Source organism: Gadus macrocephalus, chromosome 1 (genome assembly GCF_031168955.1).
Source record: "Gadus macrocephalus chromosome 1, ASM3116895v1".
Lineage (NCBI taxonomy): Eukaryota > Metazoa > Chordata > Actinopteri > Gadiformes > Gadidae > Gadus > Gadus macrocephalus.
In genome coordinates, this window is record NC_082382.1 from 23,984,841 (window position 1) to 24,006,862 (window position 22,022).

The 22,022-nt window shown below is 51.6% G+C and overlaps 2 protein-coding genes across 2 annotated transcripts in view; both read right to left on the minus strand.

Moving 5' to 3' along the window:
• ralgapb (Ral GTPase activating protein non-catalytic subunit beta) overlaps window positions 1–11,190 on the minus strand; it is a 37,124-nt gene extending 25,934 nt beyond the window's left edge. The window contains 11 exon segments of the mRNA XM_060053446.1: window positions 106–117; window positions 120–206; window positions 209–329; window positions 1,119–1,273; window positions 3,271–3,449; window positions 4,180–4,311; window positions 5,683–5,869; window positions 7,105–7,271; window positions 7,838–8,040; window positions 9,746–9,966; window positions 11,038–11,190. Coding sequence (XP_059909429.1) covers window positions 106–117; window positions 120–206; window positions 209–329; window positions 1,119–1,273; window positions 3,271–3,449; window positions 4,180–4,311; window positions 5,683–5,869; window positions 7,105–7,271; window positions 7,838–8,040; window positions 9,746–9,922 — 1,420 coding nt within the window. The 5' untranslated portion in view covers window positions 9,923–9,966; window positions 11,038–11,190.
• Window positions 11,191–12,027: 837 nt separating this feature from the next.
• On the minus strand, window positions 12,028–21,716 carry vwa1 (von Willebrand factor A domain containing 1; the record flags this gene model as incomplete). Its single annotated transcript, XM_060060301.1, is given in 8 exon segments — window positions 12,028–13,303; window positions 14,356–14,664; window positions 17,679–17,954; window positions 18,864–19,050; window positions 19,053–19,102; window positions 19,105–19,209; window positions 21,130–21,322; window positions 21,324–21,716. Coding segments are annotated over 8 exon segments (1,542 nt in total), but the record flags the coding sequence as incomplete, so codon positions are not given.
• Window positions 21,717–22,022: the final 306 nt, after the last annotated feature.

The window sequence follows — 22,022 nt, forward strand, 5'->3', positions numbered from 1 at the left end:
ACAGCACTGCACGGCTTGACGGCTCGTTTCATCCTCCCTTCCGGGGCAGCGGGTGGGGGGGGGGGGGGCTAGCCGGGACGCTAGCTCCGGGGCGGGGCTCCTTACCGGTCATGCTGGGTCGCGGCTCATGCCGCTGTGCAGCTTGCAGTGCACCAGCGCGGCGTCGAACAGCCACTGGCCGAACAGGTTGAGGATGCTGTTGACCTTGGCCGGGCCGGCGCGGGGAGGGGGCGCGACTCCCAGCTGGTCTGGTTGGGGCTGGACAGCAGGGTGGGCGACGAGGACTGCTGCTGCTGCTGGGAGGCTTTGTTGGTTGGCTTCCCGCTGGCCTGAAGGGGGGGGGGGGGGGGGGGGGGAGGATGGAGAGGGGAGGGTCAGTGAGGGGGAGGGTGGGGGCGGTCAGAATGGAGAGGAGCAGTAGGCTGTTGTGCACGAGTTGAGCTCGGTTGATTTACTTTGGCTCCTTGATTTAGGGCACCGTTACAACGAGGGCGAGACACAACACTATAGGCTGTTAAAGTGTGGTAGAGTACCAATAACGTCTATTTACTGTGGTTTATCCGCCGCTAATCTAAGGAGGCGATGGACCCTCGTAAGCGTGACACTTTTGAGGGTCTGTTCTCACTTAACGTGGTTATTTCTAGTCTATGAGCCTGACATACGACACGGCATGTTTTCCTGTCGCACTGGTTCGTTAGAGAGCTCATTACGACCTTCACGCCTGGTCCGACGAGCCGTACGGAAGCTTGTTGTGTCAACACGTTGTTTTACTGTAACACGAAGCCCATCTTCCATCCCACACGGTTCCTCATTTATTCCGTACCATTTCACATCAGCTGGAGGAAGTAGAAAAGTCGAACTAAACTCCCGCGCTCACACCCGACTCGCTAACACAGCAGCACCACCACCACCACCAAGGTCATAATCAAGAACACCCTTCCTCCCGCCACTAGAGGGCCACTTACGTCCATGTCCTCCGTTCATAAAGAACGCCCTTTGTTCCACCCTTGCTCCCTGGCCCCGCCGCCCCCACCCGGAGTCCACCTGAACGGCCTCCGACCAGAGGGCTCCGGCGGGCCCACGCTAGACCCTACACCGCGACGCAACGCGACACCTACACTGGAGGAGCTCTTGCTGGTCGTCTTGGTGACGGCCGTGTGTCGCTGCTTGCGGCTGTGCGGCGGCGTGGTGTTGTTGACCGAGGGGGGCGGAGACATGCTCAGTCTGTTGACGGGGGTGGGCGGGGCGCTGTCCGCCCTGGGCCGGGAGATACCTGCGGGGGGGGGGGGGGGGGAGGGGGACAGGGGAACGCAGACGGGTGTTAGGAAAGGTGCGCATCGATTGGTTTTTTGGAGGAATGATGGTTTCTTTTTTTAATGCTTTCATGTTTGTATTTTTACCTTGCTGTACCTTTGTACCTGTTTTTCGCACACACACAAAAACATGTTTTGGATAAGTGAGCAAAGTCAAATGTATTTAAACTAAATCTTGGTTAATAATCTATAGGAGATTGTGCATTAGAATTTAATGCTTTGGGTTAAATTAATGTTTTGGTATTGATACAGTAGTAAAGTTAGTTAATCCTGTTAATACAAATCACACACCTTCCCCACAAGATCTTCAATGGTTGTTCGATTTTGATCCCTGTTATTAATCCATCTTGATTCGATGGATGTCCATATATTTTGTGCTGTCGATGCATCATCTCGTTGGTGAAAAAACAAAATCGACACGGCTGTAGCACAAAAGATTCATGCGTTCACTCATTCACCACCATCTTCATCGTCATCATCATCATCATCATCATCATTATCACCACCCAGTCACCCCGAATCACATTTGCATATCAAAATGTGTGGTCGTCGTTGTTATACCATGAGGAAGGCCGGGACTGAAAGAGCTTGCTCTCTTGCTCAGCTCTCTGAGCTCAACAGAGACACCTAGAGGTCGGGGAGAGAAGTACATGCCAACATGCTAACGCGTTACTAGCAGGGAACACTCACACTTCGGCCCACTACTGATGTGAGACATGCTTTAGTCCCCACAAGCACAGCGTTGGTTTTGTGCATCATCTCATACTCACCGAAGTGAGTATTGAACCATCATGGGACTGTATTTAGTAAGATGTATGTAACAAATATTTTGTAATTAGAGAAATTAATACGCGACATTGGTAAAAGGTAGCATCCCACCCAAGCGGGTGACGTTTGCATCTTGAACGCTCCCCGTCGTGTCACACTGTTATTTGAATAAATACCTTTAAATTAACACTATTTAATATAACTTATTGCAGATTAAACATACTACTCGTACATAAACATACTACTCAACGCCTCTTGAACGCTACTCTAAATCCACCTGTTACTACGGTCCAACCAAACGGTTAGTCGTCTCTTGAACACTACTCTACATCCACTTGTGAACTGTCTCTTAAACACTAGCCACGCCCCATCTCCTGAACGCTACTCTACATCCACCACTACAATGTCCTAAACACAACCCTGGTTCAGCTCTTGAACGCTACTCTACATCCACCAGTACCATCTCTTAAACACTACTCTACATCCACCAGTTTCCTCTCTCTTAAACACTAGCAACAGTCAATCTACTGAACGTTACCCGTCATATCACACAGCGTTTGAATAAACACCTTTAAATTAAAACCAAAAATAGATAGGAAATAGATAGAAAAAAATATTTTATTTTAGATTGACGAAATAAACATACTACTCTTCGCCTGTTGAACGCTACTCTAAATCCACCTGTTACTATGGTCCATCCAAACGGTTAGTCGTCTCTTGAACGCTACTCTAAATCCACCTGTTACTTCGGTCCAACCAAACGGTTAGCCGTCTCTCGAACGCTACTCTAAATCCACCTGTTACTTCGGTCCAACCAAACGGTTAGCCGTCTCTCGAACGCTACTCTAAATCCACCTGTTACTACGGTCCAACCAAACGGTTAGTCGTCTCTTGAACGCTACTCTAAATCCACCTGTTACTTCGGTCCAACCAAACGGTTAGCCGTCTCTCGAACGCTACTCTAAATCCACCTGTTACTACGGTCCAACCAAACAGTTAGCCGTCTCTCGAACGCTACTCTAAATCCACCTGTGAACTGTCTCTTAAACCCTACATGTTGCCCATCTCTTGAACACTACTCTACATCCCAACTGTCTCTTAAACACTCGCCCTGGTCCGTCTCCTGAACGCCCCCCCGTCCCCGTCCCCGTCCCCGCCTTACGGTGCAGGCCGCGGGACCCCCTCTTACCCAGGAAGGCGTCGACCAGCCGGCTGACACCCCGCATGGCTCTGAAGAAGATCTGGGGCAGCTGCTTCAGGCAGGGCAGCAGCACCACCTCGTGAGGGATGCCGCTGGAGCTCAGGAACTGCTCCTGGAACTTGGGCGTGGTGCTCACGATGGCCGGGTTGCTCAGGTCCACCGGGTTGCTATTGGAGACACATGCAAAGTGTGACGGGCGCGCGTGTGTGTGTGTGGGCGTGTCTGTTTTGTTTGGTTGTTATCCGGGAGGGAGGTGTTTTGGGGTGGGGGCTATTTTGGGCTATTTTTCAGGTCAGCCCAGGTGCATCCTGGGACAGCTGGGCCGAGGGATGCAAACGAACACGGAGGAGATCCACCTGTGCGTGCGTTGGGAGTCCTTTGCAGTGCAGGAGACCGATGTCACGATCAACAGCAGCAGCACGCCCCCTAAAGGGCGCGCTAGCCACCCACTATTGGGACGTTTCTGGGTAATTTCCATACATTTGCATCACGTCAGGGAGGTGAATGAAGCTCTGTAGAGTGGCTCTACCCCTTATCACACAGCCCCCGCAGACAGACTGTCTGCGGGTCCCAGATGAAGGGAGGAGGAAAGGACCGCTTTTGAAAAAAGATTTGCGTGTACAAACACACTGCCTAGTGATTCACAGCCAGGAGCCAAAACGGCCGTAAAACACTCAGTGTGGTGCGATTTGCACCTTATCGCTGAGACATGGATAATAGCAGCGGATGTTGACAGGGTTTAAACGCAGTGTGAGGAAGCAGACACACAAACGGGCACGTCTGCTCAGACGTGAACATGGGGTCAGGAGGTCAAGAAGATGCCGTGACCCTGAGGAGGCCACATCTTCTCGGACGTGAACGTGGGGTCAGGGGGTCAAGGCGAGGGCGTGAGCGTACCTGAGCATGTGCAGGAAGCGGTACCAGGTCTGAGCCACGCAGTCGTTGTCCATCTCGGCGGGGATCAGACTGGCATCTTCATCGGGGACTTTGAAGGGCGGGAAGGAGGGGCCGTGGGTGAACCGCAGCAGCCTAGGAGAACGCACACTGACACCGTCACCACCGGAGAACGCACACTGACACCGTCACCACCGGAGAACCCACACAGACACCGTCACCACCGGAGAACCCACAGAGACACCGTCACCACCGGAGAACCCACCCAGACACCGTCACCTCCGGAGAACCCACACAGACACCGTCACCACCGGAGAACCCACACGGACACCGTCACCTCCGGAGAACCCACAGAGACACCGTCACCACCGGAGAACCCACCCAGACACCGTCACCACCGGAGAACCCACACGGACACCGTCACCACCGGAGAACCCACACAGACACCGTCACCACCGGAGAACCCACACGGACACCGTCACCACCGGAGAACCCACACAGACACCGTCACCACCGGAGAACCCACACAGACACCGTCACCACCGGAGAACCCACACGGACACGTCACCTCCGGAGAACCCACACAGACACCGTCACCACCGGAGAACCCACACGGACACCGTCACCTCCGGAGAACCCACACTGACACCGTCACCACCGGAGAACCCACAGAGACACCGTCAGCACCGGAGAACCCACACAGACACCATCACCTCCGGAGAACCCACACAGACACCGTCACCACCGGAGAACCCACACGGACACCGTCACCTCCGGAGAACCCACCCAGACACCGTCACCACCGGAGAACCACAGGCTACGGGGAACTATGAAGGTCATTGATCACAAAGGAGAAGCAACCGCAGCTGTTCATTGCAGAAGCATATGTTGGCCTGGTTCCCTGTTCTGAATCTATTCCAACTGGACAGAATTTAAATGAAAAGTGTTTTCCCTCTATTCATCTATCTCTCCTGACTCTTTAGTACTCAAAAGCGGTTTCTTTGCTTATTTTGTGATTTTTTATGCACTCGAGAGTTCTTGGCACTTTTTGGTGAATATCTCCAATGTTGAATGCACTTACAGTTAGTCGCTTTAGACATTTATTATTAAGGGGAGTGTTGAGTTGAGCGACACAGGTAGTGGTGCTATCAGTCTGCCTGTCATCATCTTCACCACCACCACCACCACCACCACCATCTTCATCATAACCACCACCACCACAATAATCACCAACATCATCACCACCAACATCACAATCACTACCACCATCATCACCACCACCACCACCACCCCTCCTCCTCCTCCTCCTCCTCCTCCACCCCCATCACCACCACCACCCCTCCTCCTCCAACAGCACCACCACTACCACCACCATCTTCACCACCATCTTCACCACCAACATCATCACAATCACCACCATCATCACAATCACTACCACCATCATCACCACCACCACCACCACCCCTCCTCCTCCTCCACCCCCATCACCACCACCACCAGCCCCACCTTGAGGTCAGGGCGCAGGCCACCCGGCTCCACTGCTCCACCACCGGCGGGTGGTGTCTCCAGTTGACCAGCATCTCGCGGGCCGTCTTCCAGTAGGGCGGCGTGGGGAAGCAGCGGGCGCAGGCCAGCAGCCACACCTCCAGCAGCACCGCCATCAGCTTCTCCGCCAGCTTCTCCGCCACGCCCACTGGGTGGAGACGGGGGGGGGCAAGGTTAGAGTCATGCACACTGGGTCCAGCGTTGCCCCCAGCACTGGATGGTTAAGGCGGCCTTAACAACCACAGGGCCCCGCCTTGACTACCAATGTATAAAAAATTACAAAGAAATTATAATTTTTTTTATTTATTTTTTATTCTGCATTAACAAAGTACAAAACTCTCGTAGGGTGAGGAAACATACTTCCATCAGGTACAAAGAATAAAGATAAACAATGCAGTGGTAATTCACTGTTCACAACAATAGTCTTTTTGAATGGAATTGAAAATAAAATAAAAGATATCTAAAAAAAATGTGAAAAAAAACTTTTGTTTTGAATATTGTAAAAGTTAAAATTGCACAAACTCTTTGTTTTTGCTTCAGTCGTTATTTAGACAATGTTGTTTTAGCACTTTATTTATTTTATAAATATTTGTAGAGTTAAAATTGTATAGTTAAAATCTAGTTACAGGTGTTATTTTGAAAGCTGCTTATTTATAATAAGTTATTATTATTTAATACCAAAGAAATAATTGTTGAATATAGTACAAAGTCTGAAGTCTATCGCACAAACATGCATAGAGCTAAATCCACAAGGGAGAGATTTGGAAAAAGATAGAATGGGAATGAGTGTTACTCAGGAACATCCGCACAGGGAAGAGTATTGGAGTAAAGAAATGGATTCTCTGACGACTGAAGAAGACTCCTTGGAAAGGCAGTATTCGGGAAAAGGGGTGACATCATTTCTTTCGCGATAACCTAATATTCCTTCAGTAATAAAACTGCATAAACGGTATCCAGTTGATCCAGTGGGATATATAGAGAGAAGTTATTTTGGCACAAATGTAATGTTGGCACAAAGATTGGTCCTGTTCAGCACTTTGTGTAGCAGTATTCCCAAATGTATGTCTGAAGTTTCCGATTTGTTTAAATGTTATTTTAATTTGTTTCTCGTTCTTGCGTCGTTTTCCCCTCTAACTCACATCCTATTGTCGTTTTGTGCGAAAAGCGCTTTGTAAATAAAGTTTGATTTGATTAGATTAGATTGAGGTCAAGCCAGGCTCCACATTGAGGGCTATAGACTGGTAAAGCAGGTGTACGGACATATCTCTTGTTCCTTCAGGCCTTTCAGCCAATGAATCTTATCTCAGATGAGGCTCATATCAGCGCACCAAGAATGCAGCACAGAGTCAGAGCTCCTTGGGATTGGCCGGGGCCGGGGCTTACCTCCGGTGGTGGGCGGGGCCAGCAGAGTGTCGTTGACACGCAGCAGGAAAAGCAGCAGCACCTCCCAGGTCTCCCTCACCATGGAAACGGACTCTCGGGCCAGCTTCTGGACCGCCGTCAGCACTTGCTGACACAGCCTGATGTGGTTCAGGCTGTGCTGTTCGGGCCTGGACGGACACACGGACAGAATCGGATTACTAACCCTTACCCAATCATCCCAGGGGGACCTTCTTTATTTCTCGATGCTCTGGTCGAGGTAGAGAGGACTGTGTAAGGCGAGATCGTAAAATGACCGGACGATCAACACCAGTGTACAGCAGGGCAACTATTGCAGTTTTAAAAATAGCGTCACTGTTTCCAGTATTGCGGATTGGACACGCAAGTATGAAAGGACTCCATTAATACAGCGCTTTCCTAACAAGTGGCCACTCAAAGGGCTTTACAATATCGCCCAACATTCACCCTGTCATGCACACACTCACACACCGACGGCGGTGTCAGCCAATGCAAAGCGACAGCCATTCTCGTCGGGAGCAGTCAGGGTGAGGCGTCTCGCTCAGGGACACCTCGACACTCCAGGGATCGGACTAGCGACCTTCCGGGTACCATCCAACCCGCTCCGCACCTCCTGAGCCACATGCCGCCCGCTGACGTTCCATCGAGCTTCCCAGCGGCGCGCCAGTGCCCCAGTGCCCCCCCCCGCCCCCCCCCCCCCCCCCGGTGCCTCCGTTACCTGGGCAGGAAGACGTTGTAGAGGTGCTTGAGGATGGTCTGGATGTACAGGTTGGGCTCCTTCACGACGGGCGCGGGCATGGCGTCCCGGGGGGCCACCAGCGCCATCATCCAGTCGGTGTACACGTCCACACACAGCTTCACCGTGTCGCCCTCCAGGGGCAGCGTCAGGCCGTAGCACAGCACCTCCATGGTCCACTTCACCTGGGGGGACCACCGCCAGGGGAACAGCATGAGGCCCTCTGGGACTCCCTCCACATTAAAAGCCCACGCCCTGCACTACACAATAAAAGTCTGCACATTGCAAGTTTTATTGTGTGTAATTGTTGTGACATGCTTGCCGCTACATCACAACACATGCTGTATCGAATTCTATGGTGAAGTGCATTTCCTTCTGTCTGTTCATCTCTCAATTGTATGCCATTAGCTTCATCAGCATGATCTACTGCCTATCTAGACTACTATTTACAACGTTATCCCCCTCACTAGATGCTTTCTTCCCCAAGTACCTTGAAGTGAATTGTTTTGTTTTCTTTAGTTACATATCATTATTGAACTAGTAGGGGTTTGGGTCAAGAGTGGCTCCACATGCGGACACCCTGGTTCGGACCCAGAGCGATTTGGCTGGGAGCAACCTCACCACCACCCCAGACGTGGATAGCATAACATTTCATTATTCCCAATCAGGAAATTCATAAAGCACTCATATCCTATCTCTGGCTCGCTTAGTGGTGAGATGGCTCCCAGCCAAGACCTTTAGGTTCTCTGGACTATCCTTCAGTCAGCGTTATTGTCGTTGTAAAGTCCAACGGAAATATGCGGTAAGCATCCAACCATAAAGCAGAAAGTAGCATTTACATTTAGGGCATTCAGCAAACGCTTTGGTTCAGAGCAATTTACAATAAGAACAATTAGCATCAACTGCAGGTGTATGTCGTGACCGAGTGCAGGGTTTCTCACAGCACTTTACAGCTTCGGCGGCCGCCTAAGCAACACACGCAGGCCACCTTAACTACCACGGGCAAAAGTTAATATTGTACAAAAGTATAAATAATCTCAATTTAATTTAATCTCTCAGGCTGCAGGGCAACACTCTGCATGAACTAAGCATAAATGGTCCACTCCAGGAAGGTCAGACAGTGCCTCCTCCTCCCCCCCCCCCCCCCCCCCCCGGTCTGACGGCAGACCCCATCACCTTTAAGGGGACCTATTATGCTTTTTTCGACTTTTATGACCAATAAACGTTGTTATAATGATTGATAGTCATGTTTAACCTTACTAAAGTGACAAATAATGACATACATGCGTTTCGACGTATTCCCTGCTGACAGTCTGGGGTGGCTGTGCAGAGCGCTAAACACTCGGGACAACGTTTCTATCACTTGTTCACATTTCCAGGAAATCATCTACGTAGAGTCACTCCTGCCGCGCCCCCATGTGCCTGGTCAAATCTGCCCGCATGTGCGCTTCAAGGAAGGTAACCAATCACAACGGAGTTGGGTTGGCAGGAGGGGGGCGAGGGGGCGGAGAAGGACGAAACCGAGCGTTGACAGAGAAGGCTGAAAGCGCCCAGATGAGAGGAAGAGTTTCCCGAAAATCGACATCGTTTTTTGTGTATGGTTAAACATGACTATCAATCATTATAACAACGTTTATAGGTCATAAAAGTCGAAAAGCATAATAGGTCCCCTTTAAATAACTTATTTTCTGCTGGAAGCTCTGGAGTGCAAACATCAGTATGAACTGGTGACGCGTTGTTTCATTGAAACGGCCTCAAATCAACCACAATAACAACCATCCAGCAATAGTCCACACACCCTCCTCCCCGTGCACATCCTTTGAGCGTGCGCAGCCCCACGCCACGCCCTCCTCACTGTGGAGGTGCTCTCCTCCACCTGCGGCCGCTCACCTCCTTATCCGTCTTGAGGATGTTCTCCGTGGCCACGGGGCTGACGGCGGTGCCCAGGGGCTTGACCACGGCGTTGGCCACCTCCATGCCCACTCCGGCCGGGTAGGTGTGGAGGACGCTGAGGTGGCCCTGGTCGCTCTGCACCACCAGGTGCAGGGAGCGCCACTCGGAATACATTCTGCCGGTGTCCGCGACGCTGCTACGCACACCTCCTCCTCCACCTGCAGGGACAGGTTCGGGTGGAGATGACTTTGTTAGGCTCCGGGGGGGGGGGGGTGGGGGGATTGTTTCTGTTACGCTGGTCTGCTCGAGATCAGGACGGACAGAAGGTAGAGGGTATGCACACTTTTCCGGTTGAAGTGTAGCTTTGTGTTTTAGACAATGTTACCTCAAGACACAAAATGAAGATGGTGTGAAGGACTTTACTGAAAGACACTAGAATACTAAATTTGAGATAAATGACATCCCTCAAATAGCCATCAATATAACTAACAGAAAGACTATATGCACACTAGAAACCTGTGCATATCTACAAAGAACTGTATGTTTTTCAATAAATATACCGTGCATACAAATGTGTGCAACTGCATCCAAACACAATTTTGGAAACACACACACGAAGATCAGATGTGCATAACGTATGCATGTTCGTCAAGCGCACACACACATTATGGAAGAAGAAGAAGAAGAAGAAGAAGAAGAAGAAGAAGAAGAAGAAGAAGAAGAAGAAGAAGAAGAAGGTGCATAGAGCAAAACCAGCCTGACAGTTTCAATGTTAAAACGAATCCAGCCCAGACCCTCCGCAGTGTTTGTGCGGTGAGCCCACACGTCCTCACCGGGTCTTCTGAACGTGTACACGGCGAGAAACAGCCCAACACACAAGAGTCCCAGTGAGCAGGAAGCTGATCATGAGACGGACATGGACATCCTCTCCTTCCTAATCCTGGCTAATGACGTTAGCTAAAGTTAGCCGCCGAACTGCCCCCTGTTTAAGCAAACGAACTGCCGTGATGCCCCCTGAGGTCGGCCGAGCACCCCTGGGGTCCCCCCGGTTAACGCGTTGACCCCCGTAGTGGTTCGACCGAGCAGCCCGTCGCGTTGGACGCTGACAGCTCGTTAGCATTCGGGCGCTAGCTGGTCGGCTGACATTAGCTCCAATGGGCTGTCATTCCTGCTAGGCGACTTAGCCTGTTAGCTTTAGCGGGCTAGCGGGAGCGGAAAACAACGGGTTTTATCGTTTACAATGGAATAAACCGGAATGGGTGTGATAGCAAAAGAGCACGGACACTTACAGTTCGTACGTGCTTTTGTGTTCCAGGTCAGAGCGTTGGAGTTTGCATGTCGGGAGGTGTGAACGGTCGCGATGCAGAGGGGAAAATGGCTTGAAGCTCCGCAGCTAACGGAGTCCAACAGAGCCTGAGCCGAGCGCCCCCTTGTGAAGTGTTGTTGTAACCACACGGCCAGCATCACAACAGAGCCGGAGCTGAGCGCCCCCGGGTGGAGTGTTGTTGTAACCTCACGGTCAGCGTCGCAACACACTGCGTCTGAGGCCTCTGGAGCTCTGAGGGGGACGATGGTGCGTTGGCACGGCTGGGGTTTATTAGAGCCGTGCAAGTCAACTGGAATAACTAAGTTGAAAGAGAACTGGCAGGTCTCTCCTCCAAAAAAACTGAAGTAAGGTTTTACATTTTGAATATTCCAACTGAGCCTTTTAGATTTTCTGTTTCTACGTTTTCTGTCACATTTGAAATGGAATGTCTCCCTAAGAGAATCACCATCCAGCTTGAACAGGATCAGCTTAAAAAGGAAAGGAAAGAAAACTGTTTCCCAGGGATATGCATTGAAAGTGAGGCGAATATCCAAAGTCATGTGAGGTATTGAAGGATTAAACTAATGAGAGTAGAAAGATAAAGCTATGAAGATAACAAGACTGTATTTGGATACAAGATCAGGTACATTGGATTTGTGTGTGTGTGTGTGTGTGTGTGTGTGTGTGTGTGTGTGTGTGTGTGTGTGTGTGTGTGTGTGTGTGTGTGTGTGTGTGTGTGTGTGCGCACGCGTCCGGCGTGCGTGTGTGTGTGTGCGCGCACGCGTCCGGCGTGCGTGTGTGTGTGTGTGTGTGTGTGTGTGGGTGTGTGTGTGTGTGTGTGTGTGTGTGTGTGTGTGTGTGTGTGTGTGTGTGTGTGTGTGTGTGTGTGTGTGTGTGTGTGTGTGTGTGTGCATGCGCACATCAGTACATGTGTCATCAAAGGTTATTCAAAAAACAAGAAGAAAAACGAATGAGTTATTATTTTTATTATTTTAATACAAGTTCCTGTTAAACATCTGCGGTGATATTCTCACTATAAAACCAAACTTCAACCTCAGCTGTAATAACTGTTGGTTCCCATAGGGGGCAGCAAATACCTATTAACAAACAGCCTGCCAACTGCCTTCCGTTTGTGGAAAAACAACGTAGAAATGCATCGCATACTCGTCCTTTTATGGACAAACACATTGATGAGTAAACGTAAATTATAGATGTAAAAGCATGTGATATTGAAAAAAATACCTTTGCTGATTTAACTGTGTAGCCTTATGTAGTTTTTGTTTGTGTTTGTGTGCTAAGCCCTTCTTTTTATGAAGGGTTTAGCCCTTCTATTTACAAGGTTATTTAATCAAGGTATAAAAGCTATCCTGAAGGCGAAGTTATGAGGAAAATGGCGTGTGTGTGTGTGTGTGTGTGTGTGTGTGTGTGTGTGTGTGTGTGTGTGTGTGTGTGTGTGTGTGTGTGTGTGTGTGTGTGTGTGTGTGTGTGTTTGGCATCAACAAGTTCAAAGAGATATGGAGCATATGTCAGAAGACAGAGAGAATATTTAGGGCTTAAACGTGTAACTAATCAGAGAGAATGGATCTCAGATGTTCTCTATGCATTCACCAGATTAGAAATAAAATTATTTTGGCATGGAATCCACCATATGCTGTGGAAGTTCAAATCAGATCTTGCTATGTTAGAATGCCAGACCATTCCCAGCAACACACACTCTTCAGCTTTTACACAATACAGTCGCATTGACTATTCCACCTCTTTATCCCTTTGACACAAAGCAAATATCTGCACAATTATATTCCAGATCCAAATATTTGCTTTGTCTGAAGGAAAGACGGACGTCCATAAAACCCTATCTCTCCGTCTGCATCCTCCGGCAGTATAATATTACATTACTCCTTCCCTCCTTCCACTTTATGATCCTTTTTTTTTTTTTTTTCCCACACACAGCAAATATTTGTACAATTATATTACAGGTACAAAACAGGTGAGCCGACGTGAGGCCGGGTGGCCGCGAGTTGAGCGCCAAGACTCAGCGGCTCACGGGCGTGCGGTAAGTGTCTCTGGCGTCGAACCCGCACCGCGCTCGCCAAAGCACACACGTCCATGAAAGGAGCAGAGCGGGAGAAAAGGGGAGATGAAACATAAAGATTCTTCTCCTCTTCCTCATCCACGAGCCTCCATGTTTGGTAAGGTGCTGAGTCAGTCGGGGGGGGGAGGTTAGGACTGGTGGCCGTACACACGCGCATCTAGAGCACACACACGCGTACACATAGGGAGGGAGAGGGAGAGGGAGGGGGAGCGAGAGAGAGGGAGGGAGAGAGGGGGGAGAGAGAGAGATCAGTCGATGGCAATCAGCTTGACACATTATTTAAAAAACACTGTTTACATGAGGCTGTAATCTTAAATCACAGGAGCTAGTAGGAGCTAGTAGGCTAATGGTTTCGGCAGAAAAGGTTCTTGGTCTCCAATGTCCGCGGCCTGCCTGGTAGTATCCCTAGCAGCAACTCCCTAGCATCGTCTACCTACCATCGTCTACCTAGCATTGTCTACCTAGCATTATCTACCTAGCATCGTCTACCTAGCATCATCTACCTAGCATCGTCTACCTAGCATTGTCTACCTAGCATTATCTACCTGGCATCATCTACCTAGCATTGTCTACCTAGCATCATCTACCTAGCATCGTCTACCTACCATCGTCTACCTAGCATCGTCTACCTAGCATTATCTACCTGGCATCATCTACCTAGCATCGTCTACCTAGCATTGTCTACCTAGCATTATCTACCTGGCATCATCTACCTAGCATCATCTACCTAGCATCATCTACCTAGCATCGTCTACCTGCTTCACATTGACTCACGCATCTAAAAATATAAATACTTGTGTGTGAGAGTAACGGCGAACGACCGACTATTCACTAATTGGAATATGGCACACGTGAAACTTCCTAGGATGGCGCAATTTGATTGGTTCGCAATCTCGGGATATTGGGCAATATCCCATGACTGAGATCTCAAACTCGGGATATTGTTTTCGGCACGTGACGGTCGTCTCGTCACGCTAATGAAAACGAATAAACCCCGGCAAAAAGTTTTATCTTGATTATTTTTGGAGTGTTCATGTGTAGTATATATACTAAAACAATTATTCACCTCAGGCTCCGTGAACAGTGAGGAATACATTCCCCACAGTTCACCTCGCCTTCGGCGGGTAAGTGTCGTACCGCTTTTTCCCCATTGTGACCTCGTGGCGTCCCCTCTGTCTCCTGCTCAGGTCAAAGGTCACGACCCCTCACCTGTGTTGAACCGGGCCGTGCAGCAGAGGCCGTCGCCCCGCGCGGCGCGGTACACGGGGGACACGCACACCCGGGCGGCGGGGGGCAGCTGGTCCAGGCGCGTGGACAGGGCGCCGGCGGGCAGGTAGTGGGAGGCGGTGGGCCCGGGCGGCGGCGGCGCCAGCAGGGAGTTGGAGCGGCCCCCCGGGGCGGCGGCCCCCTGCCAGGTCAGCCAGTAGCCCCGCACCCCGTCGGCCTGGCCCCGCCAGTCCACCTGCACCGAGCCGCTGCCCACCGCCGTCAGCTGGAGGTCCGTCAGGGCCGGCGCCGCTGGGGGGGGGAGGGGGCGGGGTCGCAGGGTCAGAGGTCGGGTCGGAGGTCAGAGTTCAAGTTAAATGGTCTGCCTTTATGCAGCGCTATTCTAACCAGTGGCCGCTCAAAGCGCTGTACGATACTGCCGAACACTCACTGAAGCATGCTGTGTTTAGTAAAGCCGACTTTGCATCATCTGTGTAGCCCTCGAGTTACAGTTTCAAACCGTTTTAAACCCCTAACCCTAATAATAATAATAATAATTCATTTTATTTGTTGAGCACTCTTCATTCTAAGCAGAATCTCAGAGTGCTAAAGGACAAAAGGACAGTTTAAGAAAATGTATACATTTTTTTAAAAAGTAGGAAATGCCTTTATGAATAAAAAGGTTTTTAGGCCAGTCTTAAAACAGTCTGGTGTCTGTGTTGCCCTTAAGTGGTCCGGGAGGCTGTTCCACAGTCGAGGGGCTGCAGCGGCGACCCCTAGCACAATTAGGACCAAGGAAACACTTATTACACCTCATCACTTCGGAGAAACCTTGAGCAGGAACACAGAAGAAGGGATCCCTGCTTCCATCGACGGTTATGAGGCCAATAGGTGGCAAACTGGGCAGTAAACACGCCAAACAGCGGATAAGTAGGCGTCAGTAGTTGGACGATATGAGCGGGTTGTTTGTGCTGTTGTGTTCATGCCAGGTGATGTGATTCTACTGATTAGAGTAGAGTAGATAGATGATTGAGGAGGACGTTGTGAGTAAACACATGCCAGCCTCTTCATCTAGGGAACCTTCGATCCGACAGTGAAAGCAACGCAGGCTTTCACTGCTTTCAGCGTGTGGGAAGCATTTTTTGAACCGCAGCAGGAAAAGACGTAACAGGGAGTGGTGCCATGCCAGCCCTACAGGGCGTCTGGCGCCCAGATGTGTAGCCGAGAACCACCGTCTACCACATGCGGCTGTTCCACACAGAGGTATAGTTCACCCTGAGCAGCACCAGGTCATACAGGGAGACGCTGAGCGTTGCTCACCTGGGTGAGGTGAAGGTGAACCGAATGCATCGCTCTCAGTTTCATTAGAAGCATTTTGTCTGTGACCTCCGATTCTGAACTCTCTTGTGGGCTGGTGTGGGACTTATCATAATGAACAGGATAAGGAAATGGGATAATAATAAACTGGGCTAGTCTAGGACTGGTAATAATGTACAAGATAAGAAATTAAGATAATAATAATAATAAACTGGGCTAGTGTAGGACTGGTTATAATTAACAGGATAAGGATAATAATATGACGATAATAATTTGAAACGTCAAATAATAAAGGACATTTGTGTAGCACCTAAAAGGTGCTTTAACCTAAAAAAAAAACAAGGAATGACTGAAGGAATGGTATCATTAGAGGCGAGGAAACATTAACACGAGGAGGGCAGAGGGGCGAGATACCGATCAATCAAGACTGATACTGAACTCTAACATACTGAGGGAAAGAATTCTGCCTTCCATTCCTTATGGTCAAAAAAATATCCACTAACTAACCCACCTCTCTCTCTGTCTCCCTGTCTCTGTCTCCCTCTGTCTCTCCCTGTCCTTCTGTGTCTCTCTCTCTCTTGAGAAGAGAGAGAGAGAGAGAGAGAGAGAGAGAGAGAGAGAGAGAGAAAGAGAGAGAGAGGGACTCTGTCTCTCTTCTCCTTGTCAGAGACAGGGAAAGAGAGAGACAGAGAGACAGGGAGAAGACAGGGAGAACTCAGGGAGACAGAGAGACAGGGAGAGAGAGACAGACAGGGAGAGAAAGGGAGGAGACAGGGGGCCAGCTGTGGCGGAGCAGCATCTAGACAGCTGTCACAGAGGATGAAGCCAGCACAGTGAATATAATAACGTAACGACCCTACAACCCCTGGGTCTCCCCGGCGGGATAATAGCTGTGTTTACACTAACACCATGTATACACTGTAGCGGTGAACGCTACACAAAGAGTAGGAAGGGTGTCACACGTGCCGCTGGCAACCTGCCCGTCCGTACGACGGGAGCCAAGTGTTACGCTGAAGAGTCCCCATTGTCTCCCTGTTGGCCCGCCGCCACAGAATCCCAGAAATGTCCTCATCACACACAGAGAGGCGTTCAGCGGCACAAAGACGCCCGCCGCAATGATGTGTGACATGACAAATATTTGCGTTGAGAAAAAGTAACTTTTTCTCTCAGAGGCCTGAATGTTAAATAACTATGCGAGTGTGATTTTATCACCTTACAGACGTATAATATATAATATACGTACCTTGTATGTAAGAAAATATATCATGTATTATATCTCATTTTTGAAAGTATATCTAGTAAAGTATAGATGAAGTACGGATACAAACCAAAGCTTTTATGAATGGCTCTCTACTGGTACGGACTGGTTTTATTTCCCCATAACAGTCTTTGCGTCCCCATAACGCCCGAAACAGGCAGCTGTGGAAAGCTGGCATGCCAATGGAAAATGAGAGGAATTCAGCTCCTTCAGCGCAGTTCTGTTGTGTGTTCGTGTGTGTTTGTGTGTGTGTGTGTGTGTATGTGTATCTGTGTGTGTGGTTATGAGCATCTGCGTGTGTGTGTGCGTGTATGTGTGTGTGTGTGTGTGTGTTTGTGTGCGTGTGTGTGTGCGTGTCGGTGTTTGTATGTCTGTGTGTGGGTGTCTGTGTGTGTTTGTGTCTGTGTGGTTGTGAGTGTCTGTGAGTGTGTTTGTGAGGGTGTGTACGTCTGTTTGTGTGTGTGTGTGTGTGTGTGTCTGTGTGTATGTGGTTCTGTCTCTGTGTGTGTTCATGTGTGTGTGGTTGTGAGTGTGTGTCTCTGTGTGTGTGTGGTTCTGTCTCTGTGTGTGTTCGTGTGTGTGTGGTTGTGAATGTCTGTGACAGTTTGGTTGTGAATGTCTGTGAGTGTGTTTGTGTGCGTGTGTATGTGCGCCGAGTGCGTTCGTGCGTGCGTGCGTGCGTGCGTGCGTGTGTGTCGACCCGTCCCGCGAGGGACCCACTCTGACCCAACAGGGAGGCGGGGGCTCCTACCTTCCTGGGTGCAGGCCTTGACGGTCAGGGCCCGCTCCCGCCCAGAGGCGTGGCGCGCGCTGACCGTGACCAGGTAGGTGGTGTCGGGGTGGAGGTCGCGGAGCAGCGTGTAGTTCTGCCCGCCGGACACTGTCAGCGTGTGGAGCTCCCCCGTGGGGAGGGCGGAGTACTCCACCAGGTAGGAGGAGACGGACTCTGGCTGGAGCGGACCCCAGCTCACCTTGACGCTGGTCTGGCCCGACTCTGAGACGGTCACCGTGGCCGGGCTCAGGACCTCTGGGTGGAGGGAGAGGGGGGGGGGGTGCACCATCAGATCATCAGATCATCAGATCACAACTCACTACAATGGGTGCCCGGTCATTCAGCTGTTCAGCACCCAGGCTCTGGAACTCCCTCCCCCCACACATAAAACAGTCAGACACCATTACAACCTTCAAGTCACAACTCAAAACTCACCTGTTCAAACTCGCACACAATGTCTTGTTTTTTTAAACGATTTATGATGACTATATGCTCTGTAAGGTGACCTTGGGTGTCTTGAAAGGCGCCTCTAAATGAAATGTATTATTATTATTATTATTATTAATCACAGTCAACCACATGATCGCTGAACACTCAGTAACTTGAGCAGTAACTTGATCATTGGTGGAGGTAAGTCGAGATTAAAGAGTTCCCATCTCCCAGAAAGACTCACTTATTCAGAGTTTGCCTGGACACTGCATAGCCTCCCCCGTTACACCCCCCCCCCCCCCCCCCCCCCCCCACACACACACCCCTCTTATTGTACGTTGTACGTCCGTGCACTTAACCATAGTACTTAGCGTCGCGTAGCGTCTTATCCTAGCTATCTTCGTTGTGTACGGGGAATGGGTTATCCTAGTGATTGTTAGAGCTCGGCACTTGGTTCTACGAACAGCCTTACTGTACGGACAGCGATATATATTGTTTCTCTTTCTTCTGACAAAAGTACTCATTGGAAGTCGCTTTGTATAAAAGCGTCTGCTAAACGCCCTTAATGTTAATGTCGATGTAACCCTGCGATCGAACCTCGACACAGCCCAATCCGAGCGCTACACTACCGTCATGCTAATCTTCAACGGTTTAATTAGCGTGCATCAGCGCCGCCGTGTGTGATGCTACCGTGACGCTAGCCGTCCGATGCTCCGTGGCGGAGGGGGCTCGGACCTGGCTTGGTGGTGAAGGTGACGGAGATGGGGGTGAGGACGTCCTCGTTGGACTCGGGGGTGAGCGTGGCCCGGTAGGTGGTGTCCGGCCGCAGGCCCGTGAGCTCGGCCGAGCTGATGTCGGCGGGCCGCACCAGCCTCTGGTACTCACCGCCCCCCTGGCTGGGGCTGGTGCCGGACCCCCCCCCCCGCCGCCGCCGCCGGTCCCTCCCCCGCCCCCGCCCGTCGGGACCGGGCCGACCGGATCTCGTAGTAACCCCCCAGCCCGGCCAGGACCGGGCGCCACTGGAGCTTGGCGGAGTTGGTGGAGACGTCGTGGACGTTGAGTCTCCGCGCCCGGATGACCTCTGGGGAGGGGGAGGAGGAGGAGGAGGGGGAGGAGGAGGAGGAGAAGGAGGAGGGGGGGAGAAGGGGGGAAGAGGAGGAGGAGGAATAGGGGGAGGAGGAGAATGGGGAGGAGGGGGAGGAGAGGAAGGAGGGGGAGGGGAGGGGGAGGAGGAGGAGGAGGGGAGGAGGAGGAGGGGGGGAAGGAGGAGGAGGAGGGGGAAGAGGAGGAAGAGGGGGAGGGGGAGGGGAGGGAGAGGGAGGAGGAGGGGGGAGGAGGAGGAGGGGAGGGGGGAGGAGGAGGAGGGAGGGGGGAAGGAGGGGGGAGGAGGAGGGGAGGGGGGAAGAGGGGAGGAGGAGAGAGGGGGAAGAGGAGGAGGGAAGGAGGGGAGGAGAGGAGGAGGAGGAGGGGAGGAGGAGGAGGGGAGGGAGGAGGGGGAAGAGGAGGAGAGAACACAGAGGTCGAGAGAACATCTGGAGCTGCTCCCCAGCGAGGACAGTGGTGGAGGGGAGGGACGTTTCTACTGCTTTTCCAGATTTCCTGGTCACCCATTGGGTCTATTTCAGCTGGTGGCCATCTTGGATCCATCTTGGTCCTAAACGCTAGCTGGGTTAGAACCAAGATGGCCACCAGGTGAACCATGGGGAGCATGTTTATTATCCATGCGTATATTAGCCTGCATTAGTCTGAATCAATCTTTATTAGTCTGTATTAGTCGGGCATGATGGTGCTGAGGAAGATAAAGGATCTCCAGATGTCAATACCAGAGTCGGCCACTAGGAAACGTTTTCCGTAGCCAGGAGGCTTGGAGAAGGACCACAGAAGGTGTTACCCACCACCACCACCCCCACCAACACCACCACCCCCACTGCCAGCATCCTCACAGCATGACTCACCACGTATCCAGTGGTGGGGGCTCTATCACCAGACAGGTAAATATAGGCTCCAGACAGACAGACAGATGGACAGAGTTAGACGTCCCCGAAGCATTTGTAACGAATCGAATGAGAAGACTTGAAATAGTACCGACGCCTAGCAACCTAGTGACTAATCTAAGAGGAGACGGTGGTCTAGGAGGACAGCATCTCCCCTCTACCCCCCCACCCCCCCCCCCCCCCCCCCCCCCCCCCCACTGGGCCACGCGATAGCACCACACTGCGTCCTCTTATGTCGTAAATAACCCATATTTACTCGCTGTGTCTTAAATATACATCCATACACCTTCCCAAGAAGTGGGAGAGGGAGCACTGGGACTAAATGTCACTACAGCTCGGAGGTGGATCAGGCCTGGGGCTATAAATACACGTCAATATGCGACTATAGTAGAGACAGGGGGGGGTTAGGAGGGGGGGGGGGGGGGGGGGGGGGGAAGTGGCATCATTAGGCCGTGAATAGACCGACCGATCGCCTTACGGTTTCGCTTTACCAGCACCCACTGTCGCTCCGCTCGCCTCCCCGATCCTCTGTCTTCACGGACATGTCAGAATGAAAGAGGGCGGGGCAGGGCGGGGCGGGGCAGGGCGGGGGGGGCGGGAGGGGGGGGGGGGGGGGGGGATTCCATGGCAACCCTGTTGAGGGCGCCATGGGAAGGCTTCTTAATGACATCAACCCTTCTTGTGTCTTGATGACGATGCCGAATTACGGGAACTTTCTATTTCTGTTTTCGGTCAAACTGTTTAGAGGTTTTTTCATCACTGTTTGTCGATTTTCTATTCTATTCTATTCTGTTTCTACGCTTTTGCTACATGCTTCTATTATTTCCCACGATTTTATATTCCAGATTAAAAGCTTTAATTGGTCTGGTAACAGCCCCATCAGCCCTTTCGATAACACCTATAACCCATTGATTGGTGGCGACCGACGAGTTAGTGACGGTTAGTTAGTGAGAGGTGAAAGTAAACACCGGTGCCTGGTAACCAGAGAGCCCCCCGCTCCGCCTCACCTATGATGGCCTCCCTCAGGTCCTCGGTGATGATGCTCATGTCGTCGATGTCCACAAAGTACAGGTTGTTCTCGATGGGCGGGCCCGCCTCGCGCAGCGCCGCCATGGGGCCCAGCACGTCCGCCGGCTTCACCCCGTCCGTCAGCCACACCAGCGCCCTGGGGAGCCCCGCCCGGGCGCCCCCGCGGCCCCCCCGGGGCGAGCACCCAGTCCCGGGCCATGCGCAGCGCCTCCTCCGTGTTGGTGTCGCCGCGCAGCGGCTGCGTGCGCCGCAGCGCCTCCTGCAGGCCGTCCTGGGTGCCGTGGGCGTCGAAGCCGAACTCCAGGCGCGGCGGGAGCCCACCTGGAGGAGCCCCCACCTTCACCTGGTCCTCGCCCAATGAGAAGGGCAGCAGGAGCTCGGACAGGAAGCCCAGCATGCGGGTGTACTCGTAGGAGGAGACGCTGCCGGAGGAGTCCAGGAGGAAGAGCACGTCGCCCTCGCAGCAGTTCAGCACTGGGGAGGAGGAGGAGGAGGAGGAGGAGGAAGAGGAGGAGGAGGAGGGGGAGGAGGAGGAGGAAGAGGGGGAGGAGGAGGAGACGGTGGGTTAGTGTCTGGGGTGATCGGACGTCGGCTACGCGTGTGGGCGCAGCTCGATCGAGGGGCGGGGCAGACACGTTGGGGAGTCGAACCCAGAATCATCCGGGTGGGAGTTGAACACCTTACCACTGTACTGTCATTCCCCCGCTAAATAAATACAACGACAAAGATGATGGCGGACTACAGGCCTTGTAATCGTTCTGCAGCAAAACATGTCCTTGTTGGGTTGCCAAGCCATTATTTATTGAGACTGTTGACTGACTGTTGGTTTGTGTTGCAAGTGGTTCGGGGGGCAGCCTTTATGCGCATGCTC